The sequence below is a fragment of the Passer domesticus genome, chromosome Z (assembly GCF_036417665.1).
Source record: "Passer domesticus isolate bPasDom1 chromosome Z, bPasDom1.hap1, whole genome shotgun sequence".
Taxonomy (NCBI): Eukaryota; Metazoa; Chordata; class Aves; order Passeriformes; family Passeridae; genus Passer; species Passer domesticus.
Window position 1 is genome coordinate 70,842,600 of NC_087512.1, and position 15,901 is coordinate 70,858,500.

At 44.9% G+C, this 15,901-nt stretch overlaps 1 protein-coding gene across 1 annotated transcript; it reads right to left on the reverse strand.

Moving 5' to 3' along the window:
* Positions 1-8,428: 8,428 nt before the first annotated feature.
* LOC135291259 (E3 ubiquitin-protein ligase Topors-like) lies at positions 8,429-14,719 on the reverse strand. The gene is made up of 2 exons (XM_064405293.1): positions 14,707-14,719; positions 8,429-10,151 (listed from the first exon to the last, which is right to left on the reverse strand). Exons 1-2 carry the CDS (start codon positions 14,717-14,719, stop codon positions 8,734-8,736), a joined length of 1,431 nt encoding a protein of 476 aa, XP_064261363.1. The 3' UTR covers positions 8,429-8,733.
* Between the last annotated feature and the right edge of the window lie 1,182 nt (positions 14,720-15,901).

Sequence of the window (15,901 nt, forward strand, 5' to 3'; positions counted from 1 at the left end):
GTGGCTGATGGGCTCTCAAACAATGCATGCAGCTCAGACAGCTCGTAGTTTACCTAGGTTAGCATAGACTGCTCCATAACTGAAGGACCATGTGCTCCAGGTGAGTTTTCTGCAGAGACCCTGCTACTGAGAAGTAAGTCTCAGGGCTGAATTTGGACATTTTTCTCTTTGTCTACACAAAAAAGTGTGATCAGTTCAGCTTGATTCACTTGCCATGTTTCTACTAGTTAAATTACTCTCTAGCCTAATAGTGGCTTAACTTCATCCATTACCTTAATATTTCTGTAACTATCTCAATTTAAATAAGAAACCAATCACATCTGTTGCTAAATTTACTGAATGATAGAGAATTGTGGCTGCTCAGAAGCTCACAGTCTGACATTAACTCTAGATCACTTCTCAATAGGATTCTGCCATCCACAACATGACAGCTGCCTTCAGGGTGGCCAGAGGAATGAAAAAAAATAATGCTTGTTTATTTTATTTTAAATAACTCTCATGATGTAAACAAACTAGTAAGCACACCTTAGGCAGGCATGAAGCATTTATAAATCAGTGTAAGGAGCTCTGTTGCTCTGATAGTCCATTGGTATATATTGATTTGCGTTTTTCATTGATCCAACCTGCCTGCGTGAGATTAACCCCTTACGATTATCTGATATTTGAAAAGTGAGTTTGACCAGTTTCTCTACAGCACTGGATAACTTTCAATGGGACATAATAACCCCGCATCCTGGGTCCTTTTGAACAATGTATTTCACTATGGAAGGTTACATAATAGTTTTTCCAGGAATAACTTGGGATTTTTTCAAGTTGGATAAATTTAAGCTCTAGTAATTACACTTTGCCTTCCCCAGTTCCCCCAGAGGTCCAATTAATTCAGGCATTCTTAGCCTAAAACTGTTACACACTGCTACTGTACATGACTAGACAGCTGCTGTACTTCCCCCCAATGACAAATACATCTCAGTGGTGCGTGAGCTGATTCCCTCACACCACTCTGATGTGGTGTGCCTGAACTATTCCAATTCTCACAGTCCTCCAAGAAAAAGTACACTGGTAACACACACTTTTATCATGGTCTTCCTAGACCTGCTAATTTTGATCATCCTTCTTTGTTCTGCTGGTTAAATTCACTCCTGGATCTTGAACTACCATAGGTGGGGAGGGGAGTGCCCTCCCCACCTATGGCAGGGGATGTGTCAGGTGCACTGGCAGGCTGTGCTCACATAGCACATGTTGTTTTGAATACCTGAGAGGGCATCCCCACTGAGGTAATTAGTTACTTCCCCATTGCTTAAAAGGCCTGTGACACCTGTGCTGGCTGATGTTTATCTGTAGTGAAAGAAAAATTTAAAATCTCAAGACAGCTAGTGCAGATAGAAAGTCCATAACTGCAGTGGTGCCTGTTCTGCTTTTTCTTTTGAACGTGTTTTTGCATCTGTTTTTTTGACCAGGTCTCAGTCTGATCCTGGCAGCATGTTGCTTTGAGGCCCACTGGTCCCTAGCTCTAATGATCTGGTGTGACTCCCGTGGACTGTAAAATCAGCTGCAGTGCTCATACCTGACCCTTGCTGCCAGACTGCAGCCAGCTGTCACATCAGAGTCTCAGAGCTTCTCAGAGGGCTTTCCAGGCCTTCGGAAAACTCGCCCCTGTTATAATCAATGAGGCAGTGAGGATGTTTCAGAACCAGGGTTGAAATCAATAGCCTCTTGCTTCTGTAGCTCGGCTCAAAGGCAACGTGAGGCCCAAAGGTACCCCCTGGCTACACCATCTTCTTGGAAGGACCTCTGCACTACTGGAGCAGCAGCTTAAAGCAGCAGGGCTACAATGAGAGAGGGTCTTATGGAAAGAAAGCTGAATATGACAAGGATCAGAAGGTGGCAGTTTCTCTACCATGTACCTTGCTCTTTGACCTCCAGGGATCCTTTTGGACATGCTGTAGGATTTCCAGCTGTGTCAACTCCCAGCATATGCATCCAGGTCTGCAAGATACAATGGGAAATTATTTGGAGAGTTGCTGTGAGATGGGAGAATGTACACTTCTGTCTCATCTGCATTTGAGGATATATTTACCTTTCAGACCACACTGGGCTCAGTTCAGCTTGCACTGCTTGAGGGGTAGAATTTCAGCTGTCAGCTTCTGGGTCAGGCTAGTGTTGGCAGGTGGAGTAGCTCTGGGAAGAAGCTTGTTCAGTGTCCTACATCAGTCTGTCTCTGGTGTCCACCAAGGTTTCACTCAGTGCCAATTTACAGCTTCCTTCCTGCATGGCTGTCAGGGGTAGCTGTCATCGTACCAGACCCCTCTTCCGACTGTGACATTGGCATCCTCTGACTATGGCACGAAGCACTGGGTAAAGGCTGCAAGCAGGGAGGTGGCGTGTGCTTGGCTTTACTGCATGTGCCACCAGTGTCAGCCAGTTCACATTTCATCTGAGCTCAATCTGCAGATGAACACATTCAGTACATGTCCTTCCTAAGGAAAGGCTGTCATCCCTGAAACTTTGCTTCCTCCAAGCCCATTGGTTTCCAACATGTGGCACGGAGGGCAGAGAGCAAGTTAAAGCATTAGGAAAGCAGGTTTCCTTTCACATGTGTAATTGGGAAAAATGACATTCTACAGAGCGGGATGAGGAAGAGACTGGGAAGGGTAAGAGTGAAAAACCATGGTGAGAGGGACCAATTTAATTTTTATTTATGCCTCAACACGTGTTATACATGAGATGAAAAATTACTGTAAGGACTGTACAGGTGTTGGGAGCCCTGTCCCGGGGAGCCTTTGCCTGGCGGCCGATCAGGGCACAGAAAGCTCCCACGGTCAGCCTGCGAGTGACCCCCACTCGCAGGCGGGGCAGATGCCCGGGTGCCTGGCAAAAAATGCCTGGGAAGTCGGGCCGTGGGAGGAGCCTTAGCACATCAAAGCAATGAACTGCGACCAGACCAATGCCATTTTGCTGTGCGCTTCTTGGAGGGATCAGGGGCTCGCCCGGAGGGTCAGCTTGGCCCTCCTCCCCCGTCGGCTCTCCCTCCCTGCGCTCCCGCCTCCCTGTCCGCCCCCGTCCTGCGGGCTCCGCCGCTTTCCGAGGCAGCCCGTGCCGCGACATCCCGGCGCTCCGGCGCTTCCCTGACGGGGCGGACGCCGCCCGCACCCGGCCCGCGGGGGCACCGCCGCCCGTCCCGCACTGCCCGCGGCCCCGGCCCGCAGCCGCCCTTCGCCGACGCCGCAGACGCGCACGCTGCTGCCGCCGCTCGGGAACCGCGCCCGGCCGCTGCCAGAGCTGCGCGGGCTTGCGCACCGCGCACACCGCTCACAGCGCTCACAGCTCACACCGCACACACCGCTCACACCGCTCACAGCGCTCACAGCTCACGCCACTCACAGCTCACATCGCACACAGAGCTCACACCGCTCACACCGCTCACACCGCTCACACCGCTTACAGCTCACGCCGCTCTCCGTGCACCGCTCCATCTGCCGAGCTGACCGGCAGCGATCTGTCCCTGTCTGCTGCTTCTCGCTCCGTCTCTCTTTCCCCCTCCCTGCTCCTTTTTGCTGACTTCGGTTGGAACACTTACCCTTCTTTATCAATAAACAGTTCTCAGATATGATATTGCTGCGTTTTTGCTTTATTTTCGTCATAGAAATCTATCAATAGGAAACCTCCTCAACTCCCCTTTTACAGCAGGACAGGACATTCATACACCCTGTTTGCAGGGCCAGACTCTAGGGATGATATTTACCCAAGTTCTGTATGTCTCCAAGAATGGCTTATATTCTAATTTATTGTACATGCCCCCCCCTCCCCCCCCGTCAAACAAAAGGGGATGCCAAGGTCTTGACAGTATGCAGAGTTCAGCTGATGTCTCAGTGGAGGTAACCTGCTTCCAAGTGAATTTTTATATCATTTGCATTCCAAAGGCCTGTGGACTACATTTTATGTGAAATTTGCAGCTGAATGTATTTGCTCATTATCATCTCATCATCTGTTACAAGAAGAAGGCCCATGACTTCAAATGAACAACCCCTGTCTTGGTAAAGCTGGGTGGTCTTCTCTACAGACAGACACTGGGTGTTTCATCTCAAGAGAACTAAACTAAGCAATGCTAACATTTCAGTCCTTGTTTCCATTCCTGGGCTGATACATGGCACCTATTAGAAGTTACCTGTTCAAAATACAACAATTCAAAATGAAACATCGGGCCTCAGCCTTATTTACTGCAATAGAAGTGGTTTTCATTAGAAAAGAGTGTAGGGATTTAGCCTAGTGACAAAGGTGTCAGCAATAAAGCCCTCCTCAAATACCTGCATTTCATTAGGCTTGATCTCAGGTTTCAAGGAGGTCTGACAGAACTGGTGTTAGAACCATCTGTAAATATAACACTGAGATAGCCAAATTTTTGTGAGAGTGCAGAAGACAGCATACTCCATGGAGTTTGCAGTGTTATGTAGAATGGCTGCAAAAACAAGTGAAGGAAATACAGTCGTGGCTGTTTCCCTGAGTAGGAGCTGAGGAGATGAACTGGTAAGTAAGTTATCTGTGCTCACAGGCAAGGTGAGAGCTACTGATTGACAACAGTCCTCCTGTGATGACACAGCATCTCCCAAGCCAGACAGGGTTTTAAAGAGCCTTCATAAACATAGCTAACATATAATTTCTATTATAGAAAAAATTATATAACAAAAAATTTCTATGAAAGACGTCTGAAACTGCACTGAAACACAGCCACAGCTGTGATGGGAAATGTGGGCTGCAAATAGATGACAATGGAGAACTGTAGAGATTAACAGAAAATCTGTGTCATAGTGGTGTCACAGTGCAATGTCCCAGATTAAAAGACAATGAGTTTCATATTTAAAAATCTGAGCAAGATGGACAGCGGACAGCCCTGCTCTGAAGGGTAGGATAGGAAGGGAAACTTCCACAGGGCAGGCAATGGCAAACTGCCCTCCTCAAGATGAAGCAAGTCAGAAGAGGGGAGTATTTTTTCCATCCACCTTAGTCTGTCCAGTACATGGGGACATCAGCAACTCATAGATGATTGATTTTTATTTTTCCTGACAGCTTGTTTCTTTCTGAGTGGTCCATTAATTTTGGCTTCAGGCAAAAAAAAACTCCAGTGCAAAATCAAACAACAACAACTAACCAAACTTGAGTAGGGAATTTTGGTTTTGCATAAAAAGAAATGTTTTACAATAAACGGTAGGACAGACTTACAAATTCAGAAACAATTTTCATTACTATTCCAGATATAATATGGGATTTATTAATATGTATTAGGACAAAGTCTGTGTACAAATATGTAATTTATTATGCTTTAGAAAGCATCTCAAACCACTAACTTTATATTTGAATGGATAGTAAAGATAATTTGCAATTTTTTGAAATATTAAAAGCTCACAAAACCATTCCTTCTTAAGACAGATGTCAGTAGACTAGAATAAACTGGCTGTGTTTTCTGTGCAAGATTCACCCACAAATAGTCTATGAGTAAGTCAATACCACTATCAATTTTTCTTAATTAGGAGGCTTTTACCCATGAGGAAAAAAGAAACATAACTACATCTCAGAACTACTTCGCTCATGCTTCAGCCTGCTGTTGGCCAATTTATCTTTTTCAGCCACAGCTCTAAACAGCTTCTGGGAAAAGAACTCATTTGAAGAGTACATACTTCTAGTTTCAGAAGCAATTGTAAAAATAGCTTAGTAGGATTCTTATTAATACGCATATGTTCTTCTACTGCTTCCTCAGGGTCAAGCATAACTCATCTATGTTGTTTTTTGCTATTTAAGTTAGGTAATGAAACTGTAAGTGATGCTTTAGAAATCTGTAAAAAACTTCTGTGCTGAATTAAGTGGGCAGTATCATCTGCCACACAGAACTGAGTTACTATTACTATCAGAAGACAGAAAGCTGTGCCTGCAGCCTGCTGATGATTTACGTTTTCAGTCATAGTTTTCACTAAAAGAAATGCTTCTTTCCCTGCTATGTTGTGTGAAAAGCCCAAATGAAAAAAAAAAAAAAGATTGATGGCCTGCATGTGAATGTAGAAAGCTGTCAAATCAGGCACACACCCTCATCCCTCCCATGGGACAACATGCAAAGTAGAGACTTCTAAAACCACTTGCCCTTTAGAAAATGAGACCATATCCAGCAAACTAAAGTTTGACTCTCTTTCCTGGCACAATTAGCTCAGCAGACACAAAGTCATGCCCTTGAAAAAAAATAGAAAAAAACCTGTTTTTTCTTTTGCTACATTTATAATATGTTGAAGCATAGCTTGCCACAAGTTGAAAATGAAAAGCTCAAATTGAAGTCAGGTTTTTGTTAAGTTCACACAATGTTCCTTTGAAAATACTAAAGTAAAAGTTTTGAAGTGCAAGTTAAGAAACACAGAGGCAACAGTCTCTTACTCTACAGTGTAAAAATGGTACTTTAATGCTATTAAAAGCCTTGAATGAGGCTTTCAAGCAGCATAAAGAACTAACACACAATTAAGAGCCAGGAGATAACACCTATTTAATATTTACAAATCTGTAATTATTTTAAGGATTTCATTCTCTTCTCATGCCTGCATGGATAATTTGAATTACTCTAGTATGAAACTGATTAGGCCAGCATATGAGAATCTAGGTAGACATTGTGTTTTAACAGCCACCCAAGAACTAGATATCTAGCTTAAATTGGCCAACTACGTTTTCATCCTAGGCCATCTAGTTCTTGCTGAAAGATTGGTGTTTTGGTTTTCATCCATGGGCCAGGCTCACCAATGAATTATTACTCCATGCTCTGTTCTCAAATTTCTCCTGAGTGCCTTAAAAATGTGAATCAGGCATAAATCAGCAATGCACTTATTGCCTGCAGAGTACAAATATCAAAGGGTAAGAACTGCAAGGGGGTTTGCTATGCCAGAGCAACACTAACTCCAAAATGCATCAAGTGACATCAGCTTAAGCAGTTTAAGGTGGAAAAATATATGTAACCACTGCCTGAATTTGGGACAGTATCAGTATTTTTCTTCCTGAAAGTGTCCAGCCTTTCGCCACATACACAAGTTGTTTCTGACAGGCAAAGTTCACAGACTTCTTGCATAGACTCAGAGCAGATGTTTTGTCTTCTAAAGCAACAGCTTTTATCAAAAAAGTAACCTGAATTAATGGATTTTTCATAAGGGGCATATGGCAGAAAGATGCCACAGGGATGATGCATGCTCAAAACCAGTGAGGTTCTCCTGAGCATCTCATCTGCTTCCTGCTCTTTATCTTTCCATGGCTTCCAAAATGTGCATAACTAATCCAACTAATGTTAAACTACAGCTTTTATTAAACAGAATAAAGAGAACAACATGGAATTAACCTGTGCATGGAGTGAGACATTTTTACCATTCATGTATAAAGTCTTGATTTTCAGAAAACCATGTGGAATATGAAGTATAACCAGGAATTATCTCTACAGCTGGCCTTCTTGACTTGTTTCTGGTACCTAAGTATGCATCCGTCACATACTTTATGTCCTCCTACTGACATTTAAATAGCAACTTGAAACAAAGCTGTCTAAATGCTTCAAAACTATCAGGTGAACTTCAGTGAAAAAGTTCCCAATTACTTACAGTGAGAACAAGGTAACAAAAGATGAAGAAGGTAACAAAGCCCAACATAATCCAACACACTTCAACTATCTACAAAGTGTATATTATCAAATACATTCCACTTCCTGGGCAGAGTCTCAACTGACAGTGCAAAAATCAACAGCCTTGATTTATTTTTCGCTTTCATCATGGTCTTCCAATGCTACAGGAGGACTGGAAGTTGAACACAAAGGCATATTGTTAGCTTTTAAGTCTCATCTTATACCTCTCTTTCCCAACACTGACTCAGGATCACAACACTCCCAAATTCTCCGGTGCACACAAGAAGTTCCATGTTGGCTTTTCCTGTGTCAGGACAGAGCTAACATAAGAAAATGTCAGGAATGCTTATCTGGGAGTGAACTGCATTTCCCACTGACCATTCATTAAGGAAAGCTGGCATGTGAAGTATGTATCTAAATAAAATGTGTGAGGACACAGGAGTGAGAAAATAGGCAAACTTCATGTGGTTTTCTGCTCTGCAGAGAAGATCAATACTGTAAAAAACTTTGGTTGTGTTTGTTTTGAACACTGGGCAGTATCCCCTATTGTCCTCATGAATCAAAGAATTAATAAAATTGTATTTAAGCAGCATTTTCTACCTCTGCCTGTAGAAAAGATGTTTTCCAATGGCTTAGCCCTTCATGCTAAGCAGATGTTCCAAGATGCACTGTCTGCCAGACTAGGAAACTTGATTTGGAACAATGAGATCCAGTCGTGCAGTGAGGAGATTAACTCACATCCGTTATAACACCTTTCGAGGCAACTCATTAAATCAGTCTGGCTGTGAAGTCCAGCACACTTGATGGTATTAATCTAATGTCTCATCCCAGCCCTGAGGTTATCAGTGGACAGCTGTGATTACAATTGATTGAAAAGACATTTTCACAGAAGAGTTTCTGTTTCCTGGAATTCAGGCATTTCTGAATATTTTTTTCCTGTATTGCCCAGCCCAGTCATTCTAATCTTATTATCTCCTGGCAGGCACATGCAATTTTTTAGTAACGTGAAATCAAGATATGAAATTGGCAATATTCTGATGACAAGCAAGCTATAAAGTTAAGTGCTAAAGACAAGCTCACATGGTCTTTTAATGGCACTGTATTTACCTTCTGCTACCTCCTACATCCTCCCTATATGATGGGGAATGTGGTGAGAAGCTCCTGCTTGGTTCACTGTCACTCCAGCTGTGACACTGGACTGGTCGCTGTTTCTTGACATCTTCTCTTTTCTCTTCTTTGACGGACTCCTCAGAGTCAGAGGACAGCTCAACCACTTCTGGTGTCCTCTCCGCTAAGGGCTTAACGTACCCGACAATGACGCAATTGTCTGAGGAAGAGCCACTGTCATTTGAGTCCGCATTAGCCTGTAACTCCGTCTGCAGCTTGGCTCTTCGGCTCCCTGAGGCAGAGTCTTCATCAGAACTTTCCGATGACTCCAGAGGAGAAGCTATGGTTGCACGAACCTCTTCCGAAATGGAATAGGAAGGCCCTGGAGTTTCATCATCCCACGGGGCCTGACCAAGACCAGCTACAGACAAACTACTATCTGGCCCTTGCGGGTACGCCACATCTGGAGATATTGTAATAATGGATGAGTCTGACTGGCTTCCTTCCTCATAGGATGGTGCAGGACAGTCATAATTGGCGTGTTGATCGTACGCTTCTAGGTTAAAAGGACAACGAGCAAAACTGATGAACTCGTGCAGGAAGTGCTCTGTCCGATTCAGCAAAAACGGCTTTAAATCGTCAGCAAAGGCCTGACTTTCCAGATCGTATCTAGTCACGTTACTCATGATGATGTGCTGCACAATATTGATCAGAGACCCGTGGGCACCAAACAGGACTGTAAGTTCTCGCTTCAACCAAGGAACCAAGCGGTGAAGGCAAGCGGGGTTGCGGCGGAAGAACTCCGCCGAAATCTCTCGGTATCGGCCGCCGTCCTGAATGCTGCGGATGCGCACGCCGGTGCGGTACAGAGCCCTGCGGAAGGTGATCATGTCCTCCTCCTGAATCTGCCGCAGAGATCTGCCCTCTGCGCTAGCCTTTCTCCTGGAGGCCAGCCTCCTGAGCATCTGCTGAATCTCTCTGTGTCTGTGTCGCGTCGGCTCGCTCGACAGCCCTTCAAACAACATCCCGTTATCCGGAGGGGACGGCATCCTCCGGGAAGGGGAACCGCGCGTGCGGCGTTCCCTCGTTAAGGTAGTGCGATAACGAAACCTCCGGCCATCGGGGCTGGCAAAAGAGCTTGTTTCTAAAGGGCTGAGTATGTACTCCTTGAAGTCATCTTCAGCACGAATCGTATGGAAAATGGAAAAAAAGGGTTGCTTGCAGAGCGGGCATTCTGCTTTGTTTTTTGACCATTCTTGGACGCAGCGGAAGCAGAACCTATGCAAGCAGCGATCTAGATATGCGACGTTGTCAAATCTGTCCAGGCAGATGGGGCATTTGGAGTCGGGAGACGCATCTGTTGGCAGCTTGCTGGTGCTGGCTTTTGGCGAAAAATTGCTGTTTTCTGCAATCTCTCAGCTAACAGAAAGCACCTAGTACCTCCCACATTTCACGACTACCATTTGGCCAGTGAGTTCATCCCTGCTGCAAAGCACCTTGGAGCATGAGTCACATCCTGACCTGTGAAGCACAGGCTGAGTTTATTCACTGAGATAAGGAGTTTTTCCAAGCAGATGCTCTGTACGCATCTCCTGTCTCAGTTCTTGGCTCTTAGCCAAAAGGTGCCCACAGGGTCCCAACTTGCAATAGAGATTTGAGTGTCTTTCTCTTTTTTTTTTTTTTTTTTTCTTTATTTTAGTTCCTTGTAGTCTTAAGGACTGGTCTTAAGCAACCATCTCATCGTGATGTGACCTGCAGGCAGCTGTTAGATGGCAGCATTGCTCACTGATATGTGAATGGGAATTGAGTCAGAAAATCAGAAAGCAAAGGTTTAGCTTCCACAACCACTTCTTTAAGCCACCCAGTCTCACAATCTAGTGAGCCATTTTACTTTATAAAATAATCATGTTCTAAGGCAAAAAAATAAAATTTGTTTTAAAAGAAAATTAATTATTATTGTCTAAGCAAAAACACAGTCTCCTGGACATAAAGGAGTCTAAATATACAGTCTAAACCAGTATCATAATCAAGAAGACCAAGTATACCATGCAGTCACTTACTAAAGGGACTGAATATTTGCAAAACTTCCTTCTCCTCTTGAGGAGTTCTCTGGGTAACAATTGGAAGGGAAGATGGAATGAAATTCAGTATGATCTGCAGACTTTTATTTGTGAACATGGAATAATTAGTATTCCCAGGCACAGGCTCTTCCATGCAAAGCCTTCAAGCTCTGAAATGCACTGCCTTCTACCAGCAAGCTCTACATCCTCCCATCATTCCTCATGCTCTTGCAGGGCTGCACATCCACTGGCCAAACAGTGCCCACATCAGCAACATGACGCCTTAAACATATTCAACGCCTGCCCTTTGGCTGGCTGATGGCAAAAAAGCAAGTTAAACTGCAAAGGTCAAGTGGAAATCTCTGAACAGAGTGAGCCATATTGCAGACACAAAGCAAAGCAAGCAATGAGTTCTTGAGCTATGTGAAAACTGGGTCAAAAGGGCCTGAAACAGAAGCTGTTAGGCAAAGTGAGAAACCAAGGTTGTTATTTCAAAGATGGTCCACGTGGCAATATTGCTCTGTGGCCAGGATGTGCTTTGCTTTTGGCTCTGCTCAAGACTGCAGGCAGTTTTGAACTGCAAGCAGAGGTTGTCTAAAGCAGATGCAGGGTACATTGGAAGCAGAAGCCATGTGCAAAAACAAGATGTGCAGGAAAAAGCAAAACCAACAATCCTGATAAAGGGAAGAAATTATATCACATGCTTTTACAGATAGGCAATGATAGCACTGAAAACCTTCCACACTCACTAATAGGACACTATACAGAACTTATAACCTTCCAAGGATTTCATGCACATTGTCCTCTTAAGTCACAATGTCTAAGCTTCCGTCCTATCCACACCATGACTAAACCTAATGCCTCAAAAGAAGAGCAATAAAAGCAGAAGTGACTCCACCCTCCTCAGAGAAGGATGCTAGAAGGACAGTACTTGCAAGAATCCCTGTAACACCCTTTGGTAAGCATTTCAGAACTTACAAAGGTGGTGCTTTGTGATCCTGGGCAGCTTCTGGTCCTTCACTGCAATGTATTCAGAGCACACAACACTGAGTGTAGAAACAGGGAATCTTGAAAAAAGAGATGCATGGCAGGTGTGAACACTATGAAGACAACCCATCCTTTCCCTGGTGAAATGCAATCAGAAAAAGCATTCCAATCCAGGACTGCAGGAACTGGTGTAAGACAGTGGCAGAATCCTGCACTGAAAAATTTACCTGGATGTTTGTACAGAAATACTAAGGGCACAGTGGTTTTACTAGAAGCCTTAGTCAGATACCCCAAAAGTGTCTTTCCTTACATCTCAAAAAAAACCAGCCAGCACTTGTGAACAAGGACTGAAGTGACACCCAACTGTAACAGCAGCTTCTTATAAAGAGGACGAGCCAGGTCGAGTAGAGACCAAAAGGGAAAGAATGACAAAGGTAATTCACATCCTGTCTTGTTTTCATGACAGCTGAGCCCTGTGCACAGAAAGGCTTCTGGGGCTCCCTCCTCTGCTCCTTGTATGCAGAAGGGATACATGTGTATGCCACATCAGTTTGTTGCAGCTGGAAAAGGAAAAAAAAAGTCCTTTTTGTGCTTGCCTATAAATGGTCAGGTCATGAAAGAAATAAATTGCAAAAAATTATGAGGTCCTACTCAAACTGCAGCTCTCTGCAAGCACAGAGTATTCCCAGGTAAGCAGCCACTTGCCCATTTAATTAATTTTCTTGTTATTTTTTTTTTCTTGGTAATTAAATATATTTTAGACATCTAAACAGCCAATATGGAACAGCCTGGTTTTGGGAGCTAGCTTGTTCTGTAACCACAGCAAGTTCTCAGAGTCAGGCTGATGCTGCAAGGCATGAACTGCACATTTAAGTTATATAAGCAACTTTCACTGGAGAGTATATAAAATGTCAAAATCTTGTACTATGCCTTATGTTCCTCTGTTTCAGAGTTTAAAAGTTAAAAACTGCTCCAAAACCAAAAAGGTACATGCTTTGAGCTTTAGATATTTGAGAAGCCTTTTAAGATGAAATTTGGTGATTTAAGAAGGTTCAAAAGTTTGATTTTTTAATTTATTCAATTTTAGCATTCCTGGAGTTTGGAATTTAGGTGGCCATCTGGATTCCACAGTTTTAAGATTTGCTTTAATTCTGAGGTAAAATAACTTGTCTTGATACTCACAGACAGGCAGTTTCCAAATATAATCACGTCTCCCTTTACCATGGACATGTCTTTAAACTGGCTGCCAGCAAAACAGGCTGAGAAGGTTTGCAAACAGCCTGCAATGTAAAAATCTATATCCCCTCCATCAAAATTTACATGGCATAGTACTACATAAAGAGATAATATAATCATTTAGCAGAAAGCAACCACATGAAATAAATACAGCAAATATTTGCTTATCCATCCACTAAATAAGGAAAATGCAACCTAGATTGAGTGATACAAAAATGAAGAGTCCTTATTTTTCATATGATAAAACTATTATAATTTGCTTGCTTAAAAAGCCATGTGAACAAGTTGAAGTTACAGCGTGGTGGAAGGAGAGCATAAGAACACTTGTTCTGTGCCACATCATATTTGTTGTGTTTTAAAGGCAAGTTACTTCATTTCTTGCAGCACTTGTGAAAGCAGGAGAAAAAATAGATGAGGGTGGGACAAGAAGAGAATTTGAAATATAGAAACAGAGCAAACCCCCATTCTCTTCTTCAAGTTTCAAAGGCATCCTCATTTGCATACCCATATCTGAAAATTGAAAGTGCACATTTACTCCTTTAGATGTGATATTGTACAAATTCATAATGGGCCCACAGTCTGAAGAGACACAACCTGGAGTCCAAGCCACCCCTGAAGTACCAGCAGAACAAAACCGGTGCAGGGATATAGCAGCCAAGATGAGTACATAGGAGCAGGTCAGCGCCTCAGCTTGGTCTGAGGTGCCTGTACTTCAGAGACTGTAAAAATAGAAAGTGCAGGTTTTTAAGAAAGCACCAGCATTCTGTAGTGCTGCAGGTTAATGATATTCTGTTAAAGCCATATGGATCAGTGTCATGCAGACACTAAGGAGGAAGGAGAAAGGGACAGGGTGATGAAGAAAACTGAGACAGGAGAGTGGGAAAGCTGAGGAAAAGAAGAAGGGTAGCTGCATCTTCACTGGTCTCTGCAGCTATTGCGAGAGTCAGGAGCTCATCCTGAAAATGGCAATTTAATATGCTCATACCCTAGGCCCAGACAGAAACACTGGCTCCACTGTCTGCTCCCCACAGGGATTCCCTATCTGACACAAGGTAAAAAGCCAATCAAGCTCTGGCTGAGCATCCCATAATCCAAAACTAAACCCTCAGATACTCCTTTGGACACCAGCCACCTTTTGTGCCTGATGCCAGAGCCTGGGTAATGCAGCGTCCGCTCCTTACGGTCGTTCTCCTTGGCAGAGAAAGACCCAGGGTGCAGCCTGTGCTGGGAGGGTGCTGTGTGGGGAGGATAGCAGGCCTAGCTTTGCAGCACTCCTTGAACCACAGACATATCCATAGAGAGACACACCACAGTCAGACAGCACTTCAGATCAGGTGAGGCAACCTCTAAAAAGGCTTCAGGTTATGTGCAAAACTTGGTCATCGTTTATGCAGGCGTATAAGAACAAGGAGAAAATGTGTCACGGTTTTGGCTTGGGTAGTGCTGGCTTTCTTCACAGTGGCAGTATAGAGCTGGGTGTTGGATTTGTGATGAACACAGGGTTGATAAAACAAGAATATTTTTGTTACTGCTGAGAAGGGCTCACACAGAGCAAAGGCCTTTGCTGCTCCTCACCCATCCCCCCAGTGAGGAGGCTGAGGGAAGGAGAAAGGCACAAGAAATTGTGAGGGAATACTGCTGGGACATCTGACCCCAAATGACCCCAGGGATATCCCTATCCCATACCTTGTGATGCCATGCTTAGCATATAAAACTGGGGGAAGAAGAAGAAAGGGGAGGAAGTCCAGAGGCATGGCATTTGTCTTCCCAAGTCATCCTTACATAGGATGGGGCCCTGGTCTCCTGGAGATGGCTGAACACCTGGCTGCCCATGGGAAGCAATTAATGAATTCCTTGATTTGCTTTGCTTTTGTGTCTGACTTTTACTTTCCCTATTAAACTGCCTTTATGTAAACCCATGTGTCCTGTCCTGCTGTAAAAGGCGAGTTGAGGAAGATTCTTATTAATAGATTTCTCGGACAAAAATAAAGCACAAATGCAGCAATATCATATCTAAGAACTGTTTATTAATAAAGATGGGTAACTCTTCCTACCGAAGTAGGATAGAAAGGAGAGCAGGAAGGGGAAAAGAGAGACGGAGAGAGAAGTAGCAGACAGGGACAGATCGCTGCCGGTCAGCGTCAGTTCAGCAGATGGAGCAGTGCACGGAGAGCGGTGTGTGCGGTGTGAGCGGTGTGAGTGGTGTGAGCGGTGTGAGCGGTGAGCGCTGTGAGCGGTGTGAGCGGTCACCAAGTCAGGTGAGTAATTTGTACGGATTTTGGATTTAGTCTTCTGAAGAAAGGAAAAGGGGAAGAAACTGAAATGGACAGTGTGCTACAAATTTTTTCTTTCTTGCAATAGGCGCTTTTACCTGCTGCAAGCCCGCGCAGCTCTGGCAGCGGCCGGGCGCGGTTCCCGAGCGGCGGCAGCAGCGTGCGCGTCTGCGGCGTCGGCGAAGGGCGGCTGCGGGCCGGGGCCGCGGGCAGTGCGGGACGGGCGGCGGTGCCCCCGCGGGCCGGGTGCGGGCGGCGTCCGCCCCGTCAGGGAAGCGCCGGAGCGCCGGGATGTCGCGGCACGGGCTGCCTCGGAAAGCGGCGGAGCCCGCAGGACGGGGGCGGACAGGGAGGCGGGAGCGCAGGGAGGGAGAGCCGACGGGGGAGGAGGGCCAAGCTGACCCTCCGGGCGAGCCCCTGATCCCTCCAAGAAGCGCACAGCAAAATGGCATTGGTCTGGTCGCAGTTCATTGCTTTGATGTGCTAAGGCTCCTCCCACGGCCCGACTTCCCAGGCATTTTTTGCCAGGCACCCGGGCATCTGCCCCGCCTGCGAGTGGGGGTCACTCGCAGGCTGACCGCGGGAGCTTTCTCTGCCCTGATCGGCCG